General features: G+C 45.5%; 1 protein-coding gene and 1 long non-coding RNA gene across 2 annotated transcripts in view; one reads left to right on the forward strand and one right to left on the reverse strand.

Moving 5' to 3' along the window:
• The window catches only part of LOC141128073 (multidrug and toxin extrusion protein 2-like), a 373391-nt gene extending 371630 nt beyond the window's left edge, over window positions 1-1761 (forward strand). The window contains exon 17 of the mRNA XM_073615140.1: window positions 1314-1761. Within this exon, the coding sequence (XP_073471241.1) occupies window positions 1314-1552 (239 nt within the window). The 3' untranslated portion in view covers window positions 1553-1761. The remainder of the gene's footprint in view (window positions 1-1313) is intronic.
• Window positions 1-17633, reverse strand: part of LOC141128074 (uncharacterized) — a 60359-nt gene that overhangs the window by 4788 nt on the left and 37938 nt on the right. The window lies entirely within an intron of this gene.

Below are 17633 nucleotides of genomic sequence, written 5' to 3' on the forward strand. Positions count from 1 at the left end.
GTATGACATAACAGTATAAGGTGTGCATATAATGTTATTGGTGACGATTGTACAAAAATTAGAAGATACACTTGCATATGTTGTGATGGTGTAACATTAACATTCCATCATTTTGCAATTAAAAACAAAGAAACCATAAAAAGGACTGTGCTTTCTGACTTTCTGCTCCAATGTCTTAACCATCAAAGGGAATCTTAATACTGCATAGTGTATCAATTCCAAATAACCGATTCTTAGCCTCTTCTGGACCCCACAGAGGAAATTGGCCAGAGAGACTCACTGAGGTCAAAAAGTAGAGAAGTCCTGCAGATAGAAGTATATAATTGTGGGATATAGTAATTGGAAGAGAGCCAGAGCAGAAAAAGGGGCTCTATTAATGGAGAGCTGGTCTCAGCTGAAAAAAACAATATATATGCAACAATCAATTAGCTGTGCAGCCATTGACATGGTGGCTATTGAGGATACTTTTAACTGTATGGTAAAGGGTCTATAAAGAGCAGACAAGATTGCTTAATTAGTGTTTCACTGAGCTACATAGTTACTATTGGTATATTATGAACAGTGTATATCATACCGTTGACATTCTGATTATGTGGCAAAGTCAATTAGGTTAAGTATATACTGAAGTTTGTAATGTAACACATAAACTGACAGCTTGTGGCACCAGTATTAAAGCGGTTTGGACTTGTCTAAAAATCAGCAGAGTCCCAGTATATGCTATATAACACAGTTGGTTAAATAATTATAAAGTAAGGTCTTACCTTGATCAGATTGTTTGTGAGAGCACATGTCCTGACATCCAGCGGCCAAATGCGATGGACACAGGATGTGCTCTGAGATGTGTCTTAAATATTCCTCATCCTCCAATCAGCTGGTGCTGTTGATTGCGACAGCTGATATCTATGGAGAGAGATTAGAAAAGCAGGCAGGCTTCTCCAAGTTGGCCCCCTGAGCCACTTGCGCGCGGCCCCGGTGACTTTTGAAGACAATCGGTTCCACTAGATTTTAGTTAGGGGTATCAGAGTAAAGGGGGCTGAATACAAATGCATGCCACACTTCTCAGATATTTATTTGTAAAACATTTTGAAAACTATTCATCATTTTCCTTCCATTTCACAATTATGTGCCACTTTGTGTTGGTCTATCACATAAAATCCCAATAAAATACATTTATGTTTTTTTTGGTTGTAACATGGCAAAATGCTGAAATTTCAAGGGGTATGAATACTTTTTCAAGGCACTGTATATGTTTGAATATATTTCTATATAACTTAAGAATATGATAATATATGCATGTCTCTGCTGTGTTACAGGGGGCACAACAATGTCTGATTCCAGCTTTCATGCTATTGCTATGCATGACGTGGCCTCTGGAGAAGATCATACAAAGCAACTGGAGTTAAAAGATGATCTACCAATGGAAGCAACTAATGTTGTGGGTGAAATCCTCTCGACTAAACAGCTGATTGTTCGGAGAGGACTAGCATTATTTCTATCCATTAGTGCACTTATGATTGGTATTGTTATTAGGCTAGTTACTACCAAAAGATAACACAGGAGCTAATGAGCCTTTATGCTATGTATCCAGAAAAATGTCCTCTCTACCCCTAGTTCCAAAAATGTTTGTAATCCTGACCCAAGTGACCAGTTATTAAAGTTTTTAATTGTTTGTTTTACAAAAAAAAGTGAAACAAAAACCAACAAATATAGAACAATGTGACTTACGGTAAATAAAAATGTTGAATTGCAGTCATTAAACGACTAACCACAAACAACAATTCCAGATCTTCTCAAATTTTGAGAGCTCCCTCTGGATACACATTAACCAGTTGCTGCCCGCCCACCGTCATATGATGGAGAGGCGGTGCAGCTCTTGTTCTGGGCCCCCGTCATATGACGGCGGCACAGAACGGCCGCTCTTGCGCGCCCGCGGGGGCGCGCCCGCGGGGGCGCGCACCGCGGCGACACACACCGCGGCGATCGTGGCCGCACCGTGTTGCTAGGACACAGTGCGACACCGATCTGTGTAAAGAGCCGTGTCCGCAGCTCTTTAACCATGTGATCGGCGGTGTCCAATCACAGCTGGTCACATGTAAACACGGAGATGCCGGAAATCGGCTCTCCTCGCCTCACACTGACAGAGTGCGAGGAGAGGAGAGCCGATCAGCGGCATCTCCTCACAGGGGGACAGCTAGGGAAGTAATCAGGGCACTGATCATCAGTGCCCTGATTACAAGATATAAATAAAGTGCCGCAAAAAAATAAACTGGCATTCCCACCAATGCCAGCATACAGTGCCCACCAATGCCAGTGATTAGAGCCCACCAGTGGCAGCAATCAGTGCCCACACTGCCCACAAGTGCCACAAATCAGTGCCCATTAGCCATGCCAGTCAGTGCTGGCAATTAGTGCTGCCTATCAGTGCTGCCCATCACTGCTGTCCATCAATGCCCATCAGTGTCACCCATCAGTGCCACCCATCAATGCCCATCAGTGCCCATCTGTACTGCCTATCCATGCCACCTATCCGTGCCCACCAGTGCCGCCACTCATGCCCACCACTGCCGCCTATTAGTGCCCACCAGTACCGCCTATTAGTGCCCATTAGTGCCACTTAACAGTGCCCATAAGTACCGCCTATCAGTGCTCATCAATGCCACATGTCAGTGCCACCTATCAGTGCCCATAAGTGTGGCATATTAGTGCCTCCTCATCAGTGCCACCTCATCAGTGCCCATAAGTGCCGTCTCATCAGTGCCCATAAGTGCAGCCTCATCAATGCCCACCAGTTCAGCCTATCAGTGCCGCCTCATCAGCGCACATCAGTGAAGGTGAAAAATTACTTAGTTACAAAATTTACTGACAGAAAAAAGTAAAAAAACATTTTTTTTTCAAAATTTTTGGTATTTTTTTTTTTTGTAAAAAATAAAAAACTCAGCAGTGATTACATACCAGCAAAAGAAAGCTCTATTTGTGTGAAGAAAATGATAAAAAATTTGTTTGGGTACAGTGTAGTATGACTGCGCAATTGTCATTCAAAGTGCGACAGCGCTGAAAGCTGAAAAATGGCTTGGGCAGGAAGGGGGTGTTCGTGCCTGGTAGACAAGTGGTTAAACTTTCTACATATAGAATGGAATTCATCTGCCTATCCAGGTGAGCATTGTAGGAGGTTGAAGAGATAACCAATGCTGTGCTATAATTTTTCCAAGCCAAGTTTCGTGTAGTGGAGTGCCCATTTACTCGCCATGCTCAGATGCAGACATGGGTCCCTTTTCCTCCATTTACCATAACTCCCTGGGTTTCTGGGCACCCTCTAATAATCTAGCTTTCTATGCTTACCTCTCTTAGAAGCTCAGAGAGACCACACCTGATGAGGCAGAGGTAGCTGGGCAAGTGATCTGCAGCCAGGTGAAGTGCCCTCCACTGCTAATAGCACACAGAGAGGTTGATTTACTAAAGGAAAACATACTGTGCACTGCAAGTGTACTTGCTCCAGAGCCTAGTAAATGAGGTAATGTTTCACTTTGAAAAGAATACTTAATCACATGAAAAAAAAAAATAAAAAAACAGCATTTTTGTTTGTACATGATTGGATGATAGAAACCAGCAAAGCTTACCTTCATTTCAGAGCTTCGCCTCAGATCTAGAGCAAATGCACTTAATGTGCACCATATATTTGCCTTTAGTAAATCAACCTCCTAGTCTCTAGAACAGTGGTCATCAACCCTGTCCTCAGGGCCCACTAACAGGCCAGGTTTTATGTATTACCCTGGGGAGATGCACACAAGAATACTGCAATCACTGAGCAGCAAATTATATCACCTGTGATGTATTTCAGTTATCTTGCAAACCTGGCCTGTTAGTGGGCCCTGAGGACAGCGTTCATGACCACTGCTCTAGAAGACCCACCTACTGTGTGGGTATCGACTCTCCAATTGCTACCAGACTACTATAGTTCCAGTTGTGTGGCCCATGTGTCCTTGGATTCTTACAGCTGTTTGCCTGTGCTACCCTGGACTTCACTGACAAGTATGCTGTTTATGAGGACAATTGCAAGTAGCTATTTGTGTTCGGATTTTTTTTTTTTTTTTTACTAAAATAGTGGTTCTCAGCTTGAATCTATTGTTATAGAATCTTAAAGAGACTTTACTATGCAGCCACATGTTACCCTGCTTGATTCACAGAGATATTGCTGTTTACATTATTTCTTCTAATTTTGCTTAAGAGACTGCAAGTACAATTACTCCCTGTCTATCATTCGACTGATTGCCTATCCTAGGATCCTAGTTACTGCTAATTCTAGGTTAGAGTTTTCTTATCAACTGGATGTGTTTTAATTGCTTGGAATTTAATAAATTGAATAAATAAAAAAAGAAGAGTGACATGCAGTGAGTGCCCTGAATTTTGTTTTCTCAGAATGTTATATTGGAGTGCTTACCTACCCATGGACGCCAGCCAGTGGCGTCTCCAGCTTTCATATTTAGGGGGGGCACATGGGGGGACAGGGACAAATGTAGGGGGGGCAACTATAAAATGCAATTATATATATATCCTGGGGCCCTTTACTTCTGTTGTGGGGCCCTTTATTCTGATCCCACAACGAGACCCTTTCACATGTTTTGCAGTGAGCCCCCTTCCTACTGTATTGGGCCCCAACAGGGTGACAGAAAACAAGAGGTATGTCACCAGCACACCAGGAAAATATAAGGGTTCAAAGCAGTGGGAGAACTACCAGGGTTGCAAAGGTTGCACTTGCAGCCGTGCCCTGGTGTGCTGCCACTGTGGGGTTCCCCAGCCTCCTCATGCTGTCCTGCCCCTGCTATTGACAGCGCTGGTCTGGCTTCTGTCTCCTTGGCAGCGTAAGTAGTCTATTAGGACCTAGTGCTGGTGACATTATGAGTGCATGCAGGGGAAGGCTGGCACTATTGGTTGTAGATAGCTGAGCCCCCAGCTGGTCACCTAGCAGCAGTATTGCTGTATAACATTCTCTGTTGACATGCTGATCGGTATATGATCCAGGTGATGTTCCCAGTCAGATCTAATAAACACAGTATTTATTAGAATCAACAGTAGAAAGAATCAACAGTAGAAAAAATATATATATATATACAGTGGGAACGGAAATTATTCAGACCCCCTTAAATTATTCACTCTTTGTTATATTGCAGCCATTTGCTAAAATCATTTAAGTTCATTTTTTTCCTCATTAATGTACACACAGCACCCCATATTGACAGAAAAACACAGAATTGTTGACATTTTTGCAGATTTGTTAAAAAAGAAAAACTGAAATATCACATGGTCCTAAGTATTCAGACCCTTTGCTCAGTATTTAGTAGAAGCACCCTTTTGATCTAATACAGCCATGAGTCTTTTTGGGAAAGATGCAACAAGTTTTTCACACCTGAATTTGGGGATCTTCTGCTATTCCTCCTTGCAGATCCTCTCCAGTTCTGTCAGGTTGGATGGTAAACATTGGTGGACAGCCATTTTTAGGTCTCTCCAGAGATGTTCAATTGGGTTTAAGTCAGGGCTCTGGCTGGGCCATTCAAGAACAGTCAAGGAGTTGTTGTGAAGCCACTCCTTCGTTATTTTAGCTGTGTGCTTAGGGTCTTTGTCTTGTTGGAAGGTAAACCTTCGGCCCAGTCTGAGGTCCTGAGCATGCTGGAGAAGGTTTTCGTCCAGGATATCCCTGTACTTGGCCGCATTCATCTTTGCCCCGATTGCAACCAGTCGTCCTGTCCCTGCAGCTGAAATCACCCCCACAGCATGATGCTGCCACCACCATGCTTCACTGCTGGGACTGTATTGGACAGGTGATGAGCAGTGCCTGGTTTTCTCCACACATACCGCTTAGAATTAAGGCCAAAAAGTTCTATCTTGGTCTCATCAGACCAGAGAATCTTATTTCTCACCATCTTGGAGTCCTTCAGGTGTTTTTTTAGCAAACTCCATGGGGGCTTTCATGTGTCTTGCACTGAGGAGAGGCTTCCGTCGGGCCACTCTGCCATAAAGCCCCGACTGGTGGAGGACTGCAGTGATGGTTGACTTTCTACAACTTTCTCCCATCACCCGACTACATCTCTGGAGCTCAGCCACAGTGATCTATGGGTTCTTCTTTACCTCTCTCACCAAGGCTCTTCTCCCCCGATAGCTCAGTTTGGCCGGACGGCCAGCTCAAGGAAGGGTTCTGGTCATCCCAAACATCTTCCATTTAAGGATTATGGAGGCCACTGTGCTCTTAGGAGCCTTAAGTGCAGCAGAAATTTTTTGTAATCTTGGCCATATCTGTACCTTGCCACAATTCTGTCTCTGAGCTCTTCAGGCAGTTCCTTTGACCTCATGATTCTCATTTGCTCTGACATGCACTGTGAGCTGTAAGGTCTTATATAGACAGGTGTGTGGCTTTCCTAATCCAAGTCCAATCAGTATAATCAAACACAGCTGGACTCAAATGAAGGTGTAGAACCATCTCAAGGATGATCAGAAGAAATGGACAGCACCTGAGTTAAATATATGAGTGTCACAGCAAAGGGTCTGAAAACTTAGGACCATGTGATATTTCAGTTTTTCTTTAATAAATCTGCAAAAATGTCAACAATTCTGTGTTTTTCTGTTAATATGGGGTGCTGTGTGTACATGAATGAGGAAAAAAAATGAACTTTAATGATTTTAGAAAATGGCTGCGATATAACAAAGAGTGAAAAATTTAAGGGGGTTTGAATACCTTCCATCCCCACTGTGTGTATGTGTATGTGTATATATATATATATATATATATATATATATATAGCAACCGTATATGTTCAGCAGCCATGTAGGCTCCATGCCTGTAAGGTTTGGGCTTTAATCAATAAAATCACTATCATATTTAACATTAGATTTGACTAGGAGCATCACCTGGATTGCATCACGATCAGCATGTCAGAGAAGGCTCCACTGCTGCTGAGTAACCTGCAGGGAGCTCAACTGTCTACAACCAATAGAGATGGGTTTGGGCATGTTTGAAATCCCACCACATGCCTTATCCCGCCAGGAAGCTGAAACTCCACCCAGCTAGTCACAGGCAGTGAGACATTTGTTGATCTGTGCAGCTGCGAACCGGGAAATGTCTCACTGCCTGTGATTAGCGGTATGCAGTGCCGAATACTTGGCGGGATCAGGCAGGTGGGATTTCAAACACACCCGAGCCTATCTCTAACAACCAATTGTGCTGGCCCTCCTGTGCATGAGCCCATCAGCCCCATAAATTAACCATCACTTGGTCCTAATGTGCTGTTGCCATAGAGACAGGGACCAGCGCTGTCAATAGCTGGGACAGGACAGCATCCCTGGTAGTTCTGCCACAGGTCCATAGTGGGAGGATTCCCCCATCCACCTGGAATGTGTAGAGGAATTGGAACATTTTTTTTTTTTTGCATTCAACCTAATAGGAATAGAATGAAAAAAGTGATCAATGTATGGGCTGCCTAGTGCTAAGTCCAGCCATAGACAGTTTAAATCTTGGCCGGTTCAGCAGGAACTCAAGACAACAGGTTTTTGCATCTCCCATAAAGGGTTAGCTCAGACCAAGGCTCTCTCAGAAAGCAAAGATATCACAAACCCTCTTTTCTTCTGTCAGTGGGAAACGCCCGGGGCAGCATCTCAAAGTATATCTCAACTTGGTTGAGAAACCCTCTGCATTGAACTGAATCACCCCCAAATCACTGGGGAAGCGGGGAGGAACCAGACATACCTCTTATAGAGGTAATACTCAAGGCGGGTGCCTGCACAGAGACTGGCGCAGCAGCAGGGACGGCCTGCAACTCAGGTTGTACCGGAGCAGCCACAGTGGGGGATTCCTGGTGAGCCGTGCGACTCAGGAGCCTTTGTAACGCTATGGCAAACTGATCCATGTGGTGTTCTTGCTCATCCAATCTGGAAAAAATATTACCAACAAGTGGATTGACTGTATCTTCTGAATTCATGGCCTTCGCCTACTGTCAGAAACCATGAACCAGACCGAGGCAGAAGTACAGTAAAATCACACTTGTTTATTAATAAAAATAAAAAGGTAAATAGAGTAAGAGTAGTCAAAGCATAGCCAGAGTCCAGTAACCGGATCAGGTAGTCAGCCAAGCCAGAGTTCAGTAACCAGATCGGGTAATCAGCCAAGCCAGAATTCAGTAACCAGATCGGGTAATCAGCCAGGCCAGAAGTCAGGGATCCAAGTAGAGGAACAGCAAGCAGGATAAGGAGCCAGAAGGGATTTCAGCAAAGCCAGTCTTTAAACAGGAATGCAGGAGATGGTTTCTTGTGATGTGACCAAAGCGAAGGCAGGAATGAAGTGAGCTGGAGATCTTTAAGTAGGCGGGACTGATGAGCAGATCCACAACAGCTAGTTAACTGTGGGGAGAGATGAGAGCTGGCAATTAGCCGACAGCTGAGCGGCCAGCTCAGAGAAGCAAGGGCTGAGCCAGCCCTGAAAACTTATTATTATATAAATCTAATCTGGTGACCTCATTTAAATGAAGGTGAAGCTTGTGTTTTGTGGAATGGAGTAGGTCAAAACTGGTATCAGAAGGGTCAGCAGCATAAGTCTCCGTATGAGCTTTCACCACATCTTGGAGAGCACTGGTAGTGTCTGTTTGATCCTTATGGTTAGCAGCATATATTGCAAAGGAGATATATTGTCCCTAGGTAAATGCCTTTAGGGCATCCCAGGTAACTTCTGGAGAGGAAGACCCCACATTATTTTCCCAGCATTCTGTAAGGAGTGGCGGAATAGTATCGGCAAGATCTGGGTGAGAAACCCAGTGAGGCCCCAGGCGCCAAAGAACAGCATTACGGAAGTAGGGAGAAAGAATAGTAAGGGCTAGAGGGCAATGGTCCAATAACCCACTGGGTATGCTGCATCTATGACATCCGACAGCATGGTGGGGCTTGCAAAGGCCAGGTCAATTAGAGCAGATGATTTGGGGGGGGGGCGTGGTCTCGGCATGGAAGAGTGAGCACACATCTTCCCTGGGCTCCCGGTTAGCGGCCCTTTCACGGCTTATCCACCCAGAATTACCCCATATTTCTGCTTCTCTGAACTGCTCATACACCCAAGGAAGGGACCCTACAGTCCTGTGGTCTCCGCCGCCTGAATTGAGAGGTTTCTGGTGCCGATACAGCCGCCAGCCTCCACGCCGGATCCAGCAAAGATGGCGCCGGCTGCAGCCACGAGATCGGAACCCGGCTCGCCTGAGGGGGGAGAGGAGCGACACGAGCGAGGTTATGACATGCCGCCTTTCTCCCCACCTAGCGACCTCTCTCCTGCCTTCCCCGCTCACTGTCACTGGCATCGCTTGGCAGCCCTGAGGGAGAACACAGCGGCTCTGTGCGATGGGCTCCACTGGGCACTCAGTCCTCCCAGCACTCCATGTTGAGCGTACCTCTGCCCCCCACACAGCGGTCACAAGCCACAATGTTTACCGCTCCACTGGCTCTGCCTCCACATGAACCCTCCACTGTGCTCTGTACAGATCAGGCGTTATGGGCTCTCTTGCAAAAGCTACCTACCAGAGATGATTTGGACTTAGTTGCTACCAGAATGGAAACGGCTCTGCACGGAGAAATAACAGGGATCAAACAAGAAGTCTCAGAAATGAATGCTAGAGTCTCCTCACTGGAAACTAGCACCACATCCCTCCACCAGGATGTTTCTGGCCTGCAAGACACACATGATGAATTTGCAGACCGGTTTGCACAGTTACAACTACTAATAGATGATCTGGAAAATCATTCCGCTGGCGCAATATCAGAATCCACGGTTTACCAGAGGCCACCAGTCAGGCTGACCTTAAGATGACTGTTTCCACCATATTCAATGACTGCCTGGAGCGCCAGCCAGAGACACCCATTGCATTTGACAGAATCCATAGAACCCTTGGTCCCAGGGGTTCCACAGAAGACAGACCCAGAGATGTCCTTTGTTGTCTTCACAGTTACTCCATCAAAGAGGACATTCTTCAGAGAGCCTGGCGCAGAGGGCATATTGACTTTGATGGGGCGCAGATCACCCTTTTGCCAGATGTATCCCGGAGGACCCTCCAGATGCGCCGCTGCATGAAGCCCCTGCTTGAGAAATTTAATGAGCAGGGGATCACCTACAAGTGGGGACACCCTTTTCACTTGATTGCACGCAAAAGAGGCCGCTCGTATACCCTCCGACACCCCACGGAGGTTCCTACTTTTCTCGGATCCCTTGGATTACCACCGCTCTCACTACCCAATTGGCTGGCGTTTGTCCTTCCTTCTGGCAACGCGATTCCTACAGCAAACCCTCCAGCTAGACCTCAACGGTCCCGCACAATCGCTGGACCCAACGCAGAAGACCACAGGCTCCTCAGGACAATGAGCCATAAGCCGTTTAGGCCAGAACTGCTTTGAGGTAATAGGTTGCCCGAGACTTCTGTGTCTGCCTTTACATGTAAGTGTCTCACAGCACTGTAGTGTTTTAGCTGTCTCATTTTCCATTGACTTACGGGTTAAGAGACTCACATTGGAGTTGGCCCTTGACTCTTTAGATCTGGGAGCAACGAGACCCTGAGATCGTTCGATTGTGGGATCTCCCCCTGTTGTTCTCAATCTGGAACAGTATTACTCTACATAGAAGAAATGTCACATAAACTTACCCACTGGCCTCATGGGGTGGTTGGCATTGTGACTGATTAGTTCCTACTGAATCTTCTACCAAAGGTTGGGGTTAGGGCACCGTATAGAGCCTCACTTGAGGTCCACTAATTATTACTAATTTTTTTTTTCCTCCTCCTCCTTACCCACTTCCCCTCCCCTTCCTTCCCGCCCCTCCCCCCCCCCCCATTTTTTTTCCCTTCATACCCCGTGTAGGGGCCCATAAGCAATGGCAGCTTTGACTCATTCTCTTTGGGCTTCGGCTCTCGGGGAATGTGCAGCCTACCTAAATATTTGTAATAGAGTTGTGTTATACTGTTAGTTGAGTAGTATGCAACTTAATTGCCACTCCTGTATTCTAGAAAAGTTCACTATGTTTATTGTTTTGTATACTCTCGTTTGTGAGTTATTTCTCAACAGGAAGCTTACCATAACAGGATGGCTGGCAGACAGAGGGATAAATGTGTAAAATTTGTAAGTGCAAAAGTGTAATAATTTTTCTTTCTTAACCTATATAGGGGCCCAGGGGCAATCCAAGATGGGACTGTAGCAGCTTTGACTCATTCTCATTGGGCTCCCACCCTCGGAACGTAGAGTTTTGTTAAATATTTTTATTAAAGTCGTGTTATGATGTTATTTGAAAGGGTTACACCTACGCTGCCACTCTGGCACTATGGAAAAGTTAATTATTCACCTCCTTGGGTCTTTCCTTTTTTTTTTTTTGAGTACCTTCATTTTTGAGAGAAGTTTACCTCAACAACGCGGCTTCCTTTGAGGCCGCCTTAGGCGGCTAGCCGCTGGGAGGGTTCTGCACCATAAGGGCCCAACCTCTGAAGTGCCATACTTCTTCCCCCACTAGGCAACATTTGCCCAACCAAGCAGTAGTCCTCCGTCTGGAGATTTAGTTTTTTCCCACCCTTCTTACTCCCCCTCTACTCTCTTTATCCTACTTTTTTCCGGCCCCCCTCCTGTGTCCCCTTTCCTCCCTTCTCTCTAGCTCTCTTTCTTACTCCTTCCCCCATCCCCACGTTACCTTCCTTTTTGCGTTCTGGCAGGGCCCGGCGACCCGATCCCATGCCACCAACAATGTCATTAAAATTTGTATCCTGGAACGTAAAAGGCTTGAATGTCCCAGAAAAACAATCCAGTTGTCTCACTGAGCTCTGGAGGCAAAGACCCCAAGCAGTTTTCTTACAGGAGACTCATTTCCGAGCAGACAAGATCCCAAAGCTAAACAATAAACATTTCCCTGTGGTGTACCACAGTGTATCTCCCACCACCAAATCAAAGGGCACGTGTATCCTACTAGCCAAAACTGCACCATGGCAGCTGATTGACCTCCACACAGATAAAGAAGGCAGATACCGCTTTGTTAAGGGTATACTTCAGTCGCAGACTTTTACCTTTGCTGACCTGTACCTGCCGAATGTGGACCAACTCCCAGTACTCGACACATGTCTAAACGCTCTGGCTTCCTTCACTGAGGGAACTCTGGTGTTAGGAGGAGACCTCAATCTCACCATCGATCCCTGCAAAGACTCATCGACGGGCTCTTCTGCCTTGTCCCTAAGAGTTTGAAACCGAATCAAGTTGCTGTTGCATTCCCACCGACAGGTTGACATTTGGCGTATCCTTCACCCGCAAGAGAGAGATTACACATTTTTCTCCACGGTGCATGGCTCGTATTCGAGGATAGATCTTTTTCTGATCTCTCACAACACAATCCCCCTAGTCTCTAGTGCCCAGATTGTTCACATTGCACTCTCAGACCATGCTCCAATCTCCATCACGTTAGCCCCTCACCACATGGCACCCAGATCTAAATGAGTCTCTTATCCAAGACTCTGAAGTCAAAACAGACATCTTACACGAACTGGGTCAGTTCTTTGAGAGCAATAGAGAATCGGTCACTAATCCTCTCTCTATTTGGGCTGCACATAAGTGCTACATTAGAGGAATACTTATCAAGCATGGGAACAGACTTAAAGCTGCCAGGACGAAAACACTGTCGGAGTTGCTCTCAAGGCTACATGACTGCGAAAAACGCCATAAATCCCTCCCTAACAGGGCATTGGAGGCAGAGGTGACTGATCTCCGAGAGCAAATTAGGGAATATTTCCTATTTCAATCTAAGAACAAGCTATTGCGAGCGCGCAGAACCTTTTACGAATACGGAGACAAATGTAGTAGATCACTGGCGAACGCCATACGAACCCAACGCAATGTATCCTACATTCCTGCCCTTTCTACCCCCACGGGCACCAAAATTCATGACTGGCATAATCTTTCCGTACTTTTTATGAAACTCTTTTATAATTTGCATTCTCGCCCACTGGGAGGCCAGCCCCAAGACAGACTGGAAGCAATTGAGACTTACCTCGTGGAGGTGAGCCTGCCTTCTCTTACCAAGGACGAAGTGGAATTACTCTCACAGCCCATATCTACAGATGAATTCACAAGTGCCTTGGCAGGGTCTCCTAGAGGGAAAGCACCCGGTTCTGATGGCTTTACAATCTTTTATTACAAAACATTTCAAGCCTAGCTAGCGACTCATTTTGTCATGGCCTTTAACGCAATACAGGACAACCACGCCATACCTCCGGACCTCCTACAGGCCAGCATTTCTGTTATCCCTAAACCTGAGAAGGATCCACTTCTCTCTTCGAGCTATAGGCCTATTTCTTTACTCAATTGTGATCTTAAACCGTTCACAAAAATCCTGGCTGAGCGACTAGGGCCTGTCCTCCAACGCATTATCCCCCTGGATCAGGTTGGTTTTATCCGCAACAGAGAGGTGAGGGACAACACTACGAGGACGATAGAAGTAGTGGCACGGGCTAAACAACTTAATGTCCCGCTCATCCTATTGTCCACAGATGCCGAAAAGGCATTTGACAGGGTGAGCTGGACTTTCCTCCTGGCCACCCTGCGACGCCTTGGTATGCCGACTTCCATGCTGTCATGGATAGCTGCCATTTATTCGTCCCCTACTGCCTCGGTTAAAGTGAACGGGATAGCTTCCAACCCCTTCAAGATCAGCAACGGAACGAGGCAGGGATGTCCGCTCTCCCCGCTCCTCTTTATACTTACCTTAGAACCCCTACTGCAACATATTAGGCTTAACCATAACATTAGAGGACTGGAAACAAGCACATATCATCATAAAATTGCTGCTTACACAGACGACCTGTTGTTTTACATTTCAGAGCCACACACCTCTGTACCGGTCCTCCTATCGGCAATATGCCGGTATGGTGACCTGTCAGATTTCAAAATTAATCTGCAAAAATCAGAAGCGCTTAACGTCTCCCTTTCTCCTAGCTCACGCGCCCGCCTCTGTAGCAATTTTCCCTTCTGTGGGCTCACCAGGCTATCCAATATTTAGGTACTAAGATCCCTTCGAACCCACATCTCATTTACCAACTCAACTTTCATCCACTCCTGAATATCTTCTCCTCAGATCTAGAGAGATGGAAGAACCTGGAGGTTTCATGGTTTGGTAGATGCAATGTTTTAAAGATGAACATCATGCCGAGGTTACTTTACCTCCTACAAGCGCTACCAGTTAGAATACCACAGACCTTCTTTAGTACTTTACGCACAACCTTCATTAGATATATATGGCATGGCAAGCCTCCGCGTCTCAGAAGATCCTTATTACAGAGGCCAAAACTCAGAGGAGGGGTTGGCCTCCCTGATCCAGCCCTGTATTACACAGCAGTTCACATGAATAGAGTGGTGGACTGGTGCAGACACCTGCCCCATAAACTTTGGGTCCACCTGGAACGAGATTCTGTTCCATTTCCCCTTGAAGGTCTGCTTGGAGTGGAGTTAGTTTCTCCAGATTCTCCCCTCCGCACCCACTAATTGAGCCCACCTTACAGGAACTTAATAGATACTTTAAACTGGCAAACACGCCCAGTTTTCCGTTGCCTCTAAAGCCTATAATAGGTCACCCAAATTTTTTACCGGGTATTTCTGACAAATCCTTTCGGCTTCAACAGGAGCAGAGTCTTATCAGAGCCTCTTCTTTTATGGGCCCCTCAGAGTGGTGTGACCCATCAAGCATATACCCTGGGTTTAGATCCTCCATCTTGGGTAGATGGAAGCTGTTGCAACTCACCCATTTCCTCAAATCCCTCCCGGAAATCTGTGGTTTTCATAGACAGCCAACGTCCTTTGAGGAATTGTGCCTGGGAGATGAGCCTATACGGAAATCCCTTTCCTACTCATATAACACTCTACTTGCTCTTACTTCCCAGCACGACCCCTCATACCTGAGGAAATGGGAGAGGGACCTAAACGTCACGTTCACTGAAGACCAAAAGAGCCGCATACTCTCTTTCGCTCACAAGTCCTCCTTGTGTAGCAAGTATCAAGAAATCGCCTATAAAATCCTGACGTGTTGGTACAGGACCCTCACTGTGCTAGCAACTATATTCCCAGGGCATAGTACACTTTGCTCACGATGTGGCACGCAGAGTGGCACATTGCTGCACATCTTCTGGGAATGCCCAGTCCTGACTCCTTTCTGGAGACAAGTGCTACAGATCATTCACAAGCTCACTGACGTCGCTCTCCAGGATAACCCGGCAGCAGTTCTTCTAAATCTGACTCCTTTATCCAGAAAGAGATATCGCAAATCTCTTTTGATACACCTCCTGAGTGCAGCCAGAGCGTGCATCCCCAGTACATGGAAGCAACAGGCCCCACCGACAGTGTCACAATGGTTTGCAAGGGTTTGTAACATTCAGCAGATGGAACGGCTCACAGCTGCCCTGGGGGAAAGGGAAGAGGAGCACAACACCCGTTGGGTACACTGGTACCTTTTCTGATATTCAGCGGAATATAAGTCTTACATCTGAATATCTTGTCTTAGGATAATTTAAAGCATCGGGTCGTTGGCCCTGCCGTAGCTCTACATCCCCTCCTCCTTTCCCTACACCTGCCCTTTTCTGTTCCTCCCTCTCTTCTCTTTTTGTTATTTCTTCTTCTTTCATCCTTCCCCCACTGACCTCTATTTCCCTTTTTTTTTTTTTTTTTTTTATATAAATGAAAAACTCTCACGGATTGCGGAAATTGTCTGGTATTATTCCCACTATTCCAGTGATTGGAACTATATCCTATGAGTAATACAACGTTGGAACTTAGTCCCTTAAAGGGAGACTCTCCCCATCGGTTTTGTCCATTGGTCATATCTGTTGGTATAGAGGTTTCCCCTGTTGTTTTGGTGAAACTGTGAGATGAAACAGCGGGAGCAACTTTGAACTACAGTTCCCTGCTTTAACATAACCTGATATTTGAAACTAAAATACTGCCTCATTTATGTACAGAAAATATGTTTATTGAGTTTGTATCATTTCTTGGTACTGTGAGAGAAGGGATAACATGCTTGTTATCATTTCTTTTTGTTTAACCTGCAATCCTTCAATAAAGATTTAAAAAAAAAAGAGCAGATGTTTTCTATGAGGTGGAAAAACAAGAATAGGACCTGACTGTGCAATGTTTCCAGCTCCATACCTCCATCACTCCTGCCCAGATAATAGAGGAAGTTCACCGCTCACAGGTAATTACCTCTCCTAAATTCAGCTGTCTCCACAATCAAGCAGGGTGCAGGCTCTGTTTGCAACAGGAGTGGTAGGAAAAATGAATAGCTGAATAGCTGCACTTCAAAAAATTCACCTTTATTATATAAAAATTGCCATCAAAGCATCACAAATGGGTAGAGACTAACTGTACAGCTGCTGACGCGTTTCACACCAGGCACGGTGCTTAGTCATAGCTAGGTGCTACATATACAAACAGACACATATATACAATTTAAACAATTTAACCTAATGGCCAAAACATGTGTACCATTAGTGGTCAAGTTGAAAACACCTGTGAGGATTTGTGATGCTTTGATATCCATTTTTATATAATAAAGGAGAATTTTTTTGGAGTGCGGCTATCCAGCTATTAATTTTTCCTATTCACCACTCCTGCCACCTGGGCCCAGGCAACCAGATCTGTGGCAAAGTGTTTCGGATGAATAATTCTAATAAGGTCAGGGGCTAAAAAAACATTAAAATCTCCCATAAGTAGTAATTTGGCAGGGCAAAGCACATTGTATAACAGAACCGGAGAAAAGGGGGGAGGAATATGCACAGCAGCAATAATGTAACATTGGCCGCCCCACAATGTGAACACCACTACCATATATTTGCTGATCAGTACAGACACCCCCCTAGCAAAAGTGGAGTAATATGCATGGAAGGTCTTTTGAATCCATGTTTTTTGAGAGCTCGAAGTTTGCTACTCATGAGGTGCATTTCCTGTAAAAGCGCCATATGTGGGGAATGAGATTTAGGATAACAAAAAAGCACCACTCTTTTAAATTTAGGCTTAAGTCCACAAGCATTCCAGAACAGAATGGTGAATGTGGTGTCATCACGCGTAGCCATTGTGCACGTGAGAAGCTATAAGCCTATGGAGGGCCTATAGAGCACCTCCAGGAACTGCAAAAACCCAGGGAGCCAGAACCAAAGAGCAGTAAAAACAAACATTAAATTAAAAAAAAAAAATCAGTAAACATAACCCCAATGGGCACCAAAGGGCCTACCCTGCCTTTGCCTGACACCATCCTTATGGAACTTAGTAAGGTGCAGACAGGGCCTATTCCCCAAACAGTACTAGGCAATAGTGAAATACTAGAGAGAAACTTGAGAGAAATCCTCAGGTAAGTACAAACATTTAAAGAAACTGAGAACCTGGAGGAGGGCAGAGTGCTGGCAGGAAGGGCAGAATCCTTCTGGCACATAGGACAAAAAACAGAGGTCCGAGGAAAAGCGGAGTAGAGTGGTAGCAGTAAACATAGCATAGTCTGTGGAAGTGACACTGGAGCTCCTATGGTAGGAAGAACTGCCAAGAGGGCTGATAACAGGAGGGGAAGAGGGCCCTCAACTAAATGCAGGAACAGGTTTAACAAAAGGGGTATT

Source organism: Aquarana catesbeiana, linkage group LG02 (genome assembly GCF_042186555.1).
Source record: "Aquarana catesbeiana isolate 2022-GZ linkage group LG02, ASM4218655v1, whole genome shotgun sequence".
NCBI classification, from domain to species: Eukaryota; Metazoa; Chordata; class Amphibia; order Anura; family Ranidae; genus Aquarana; species Aquarana catesbeiana.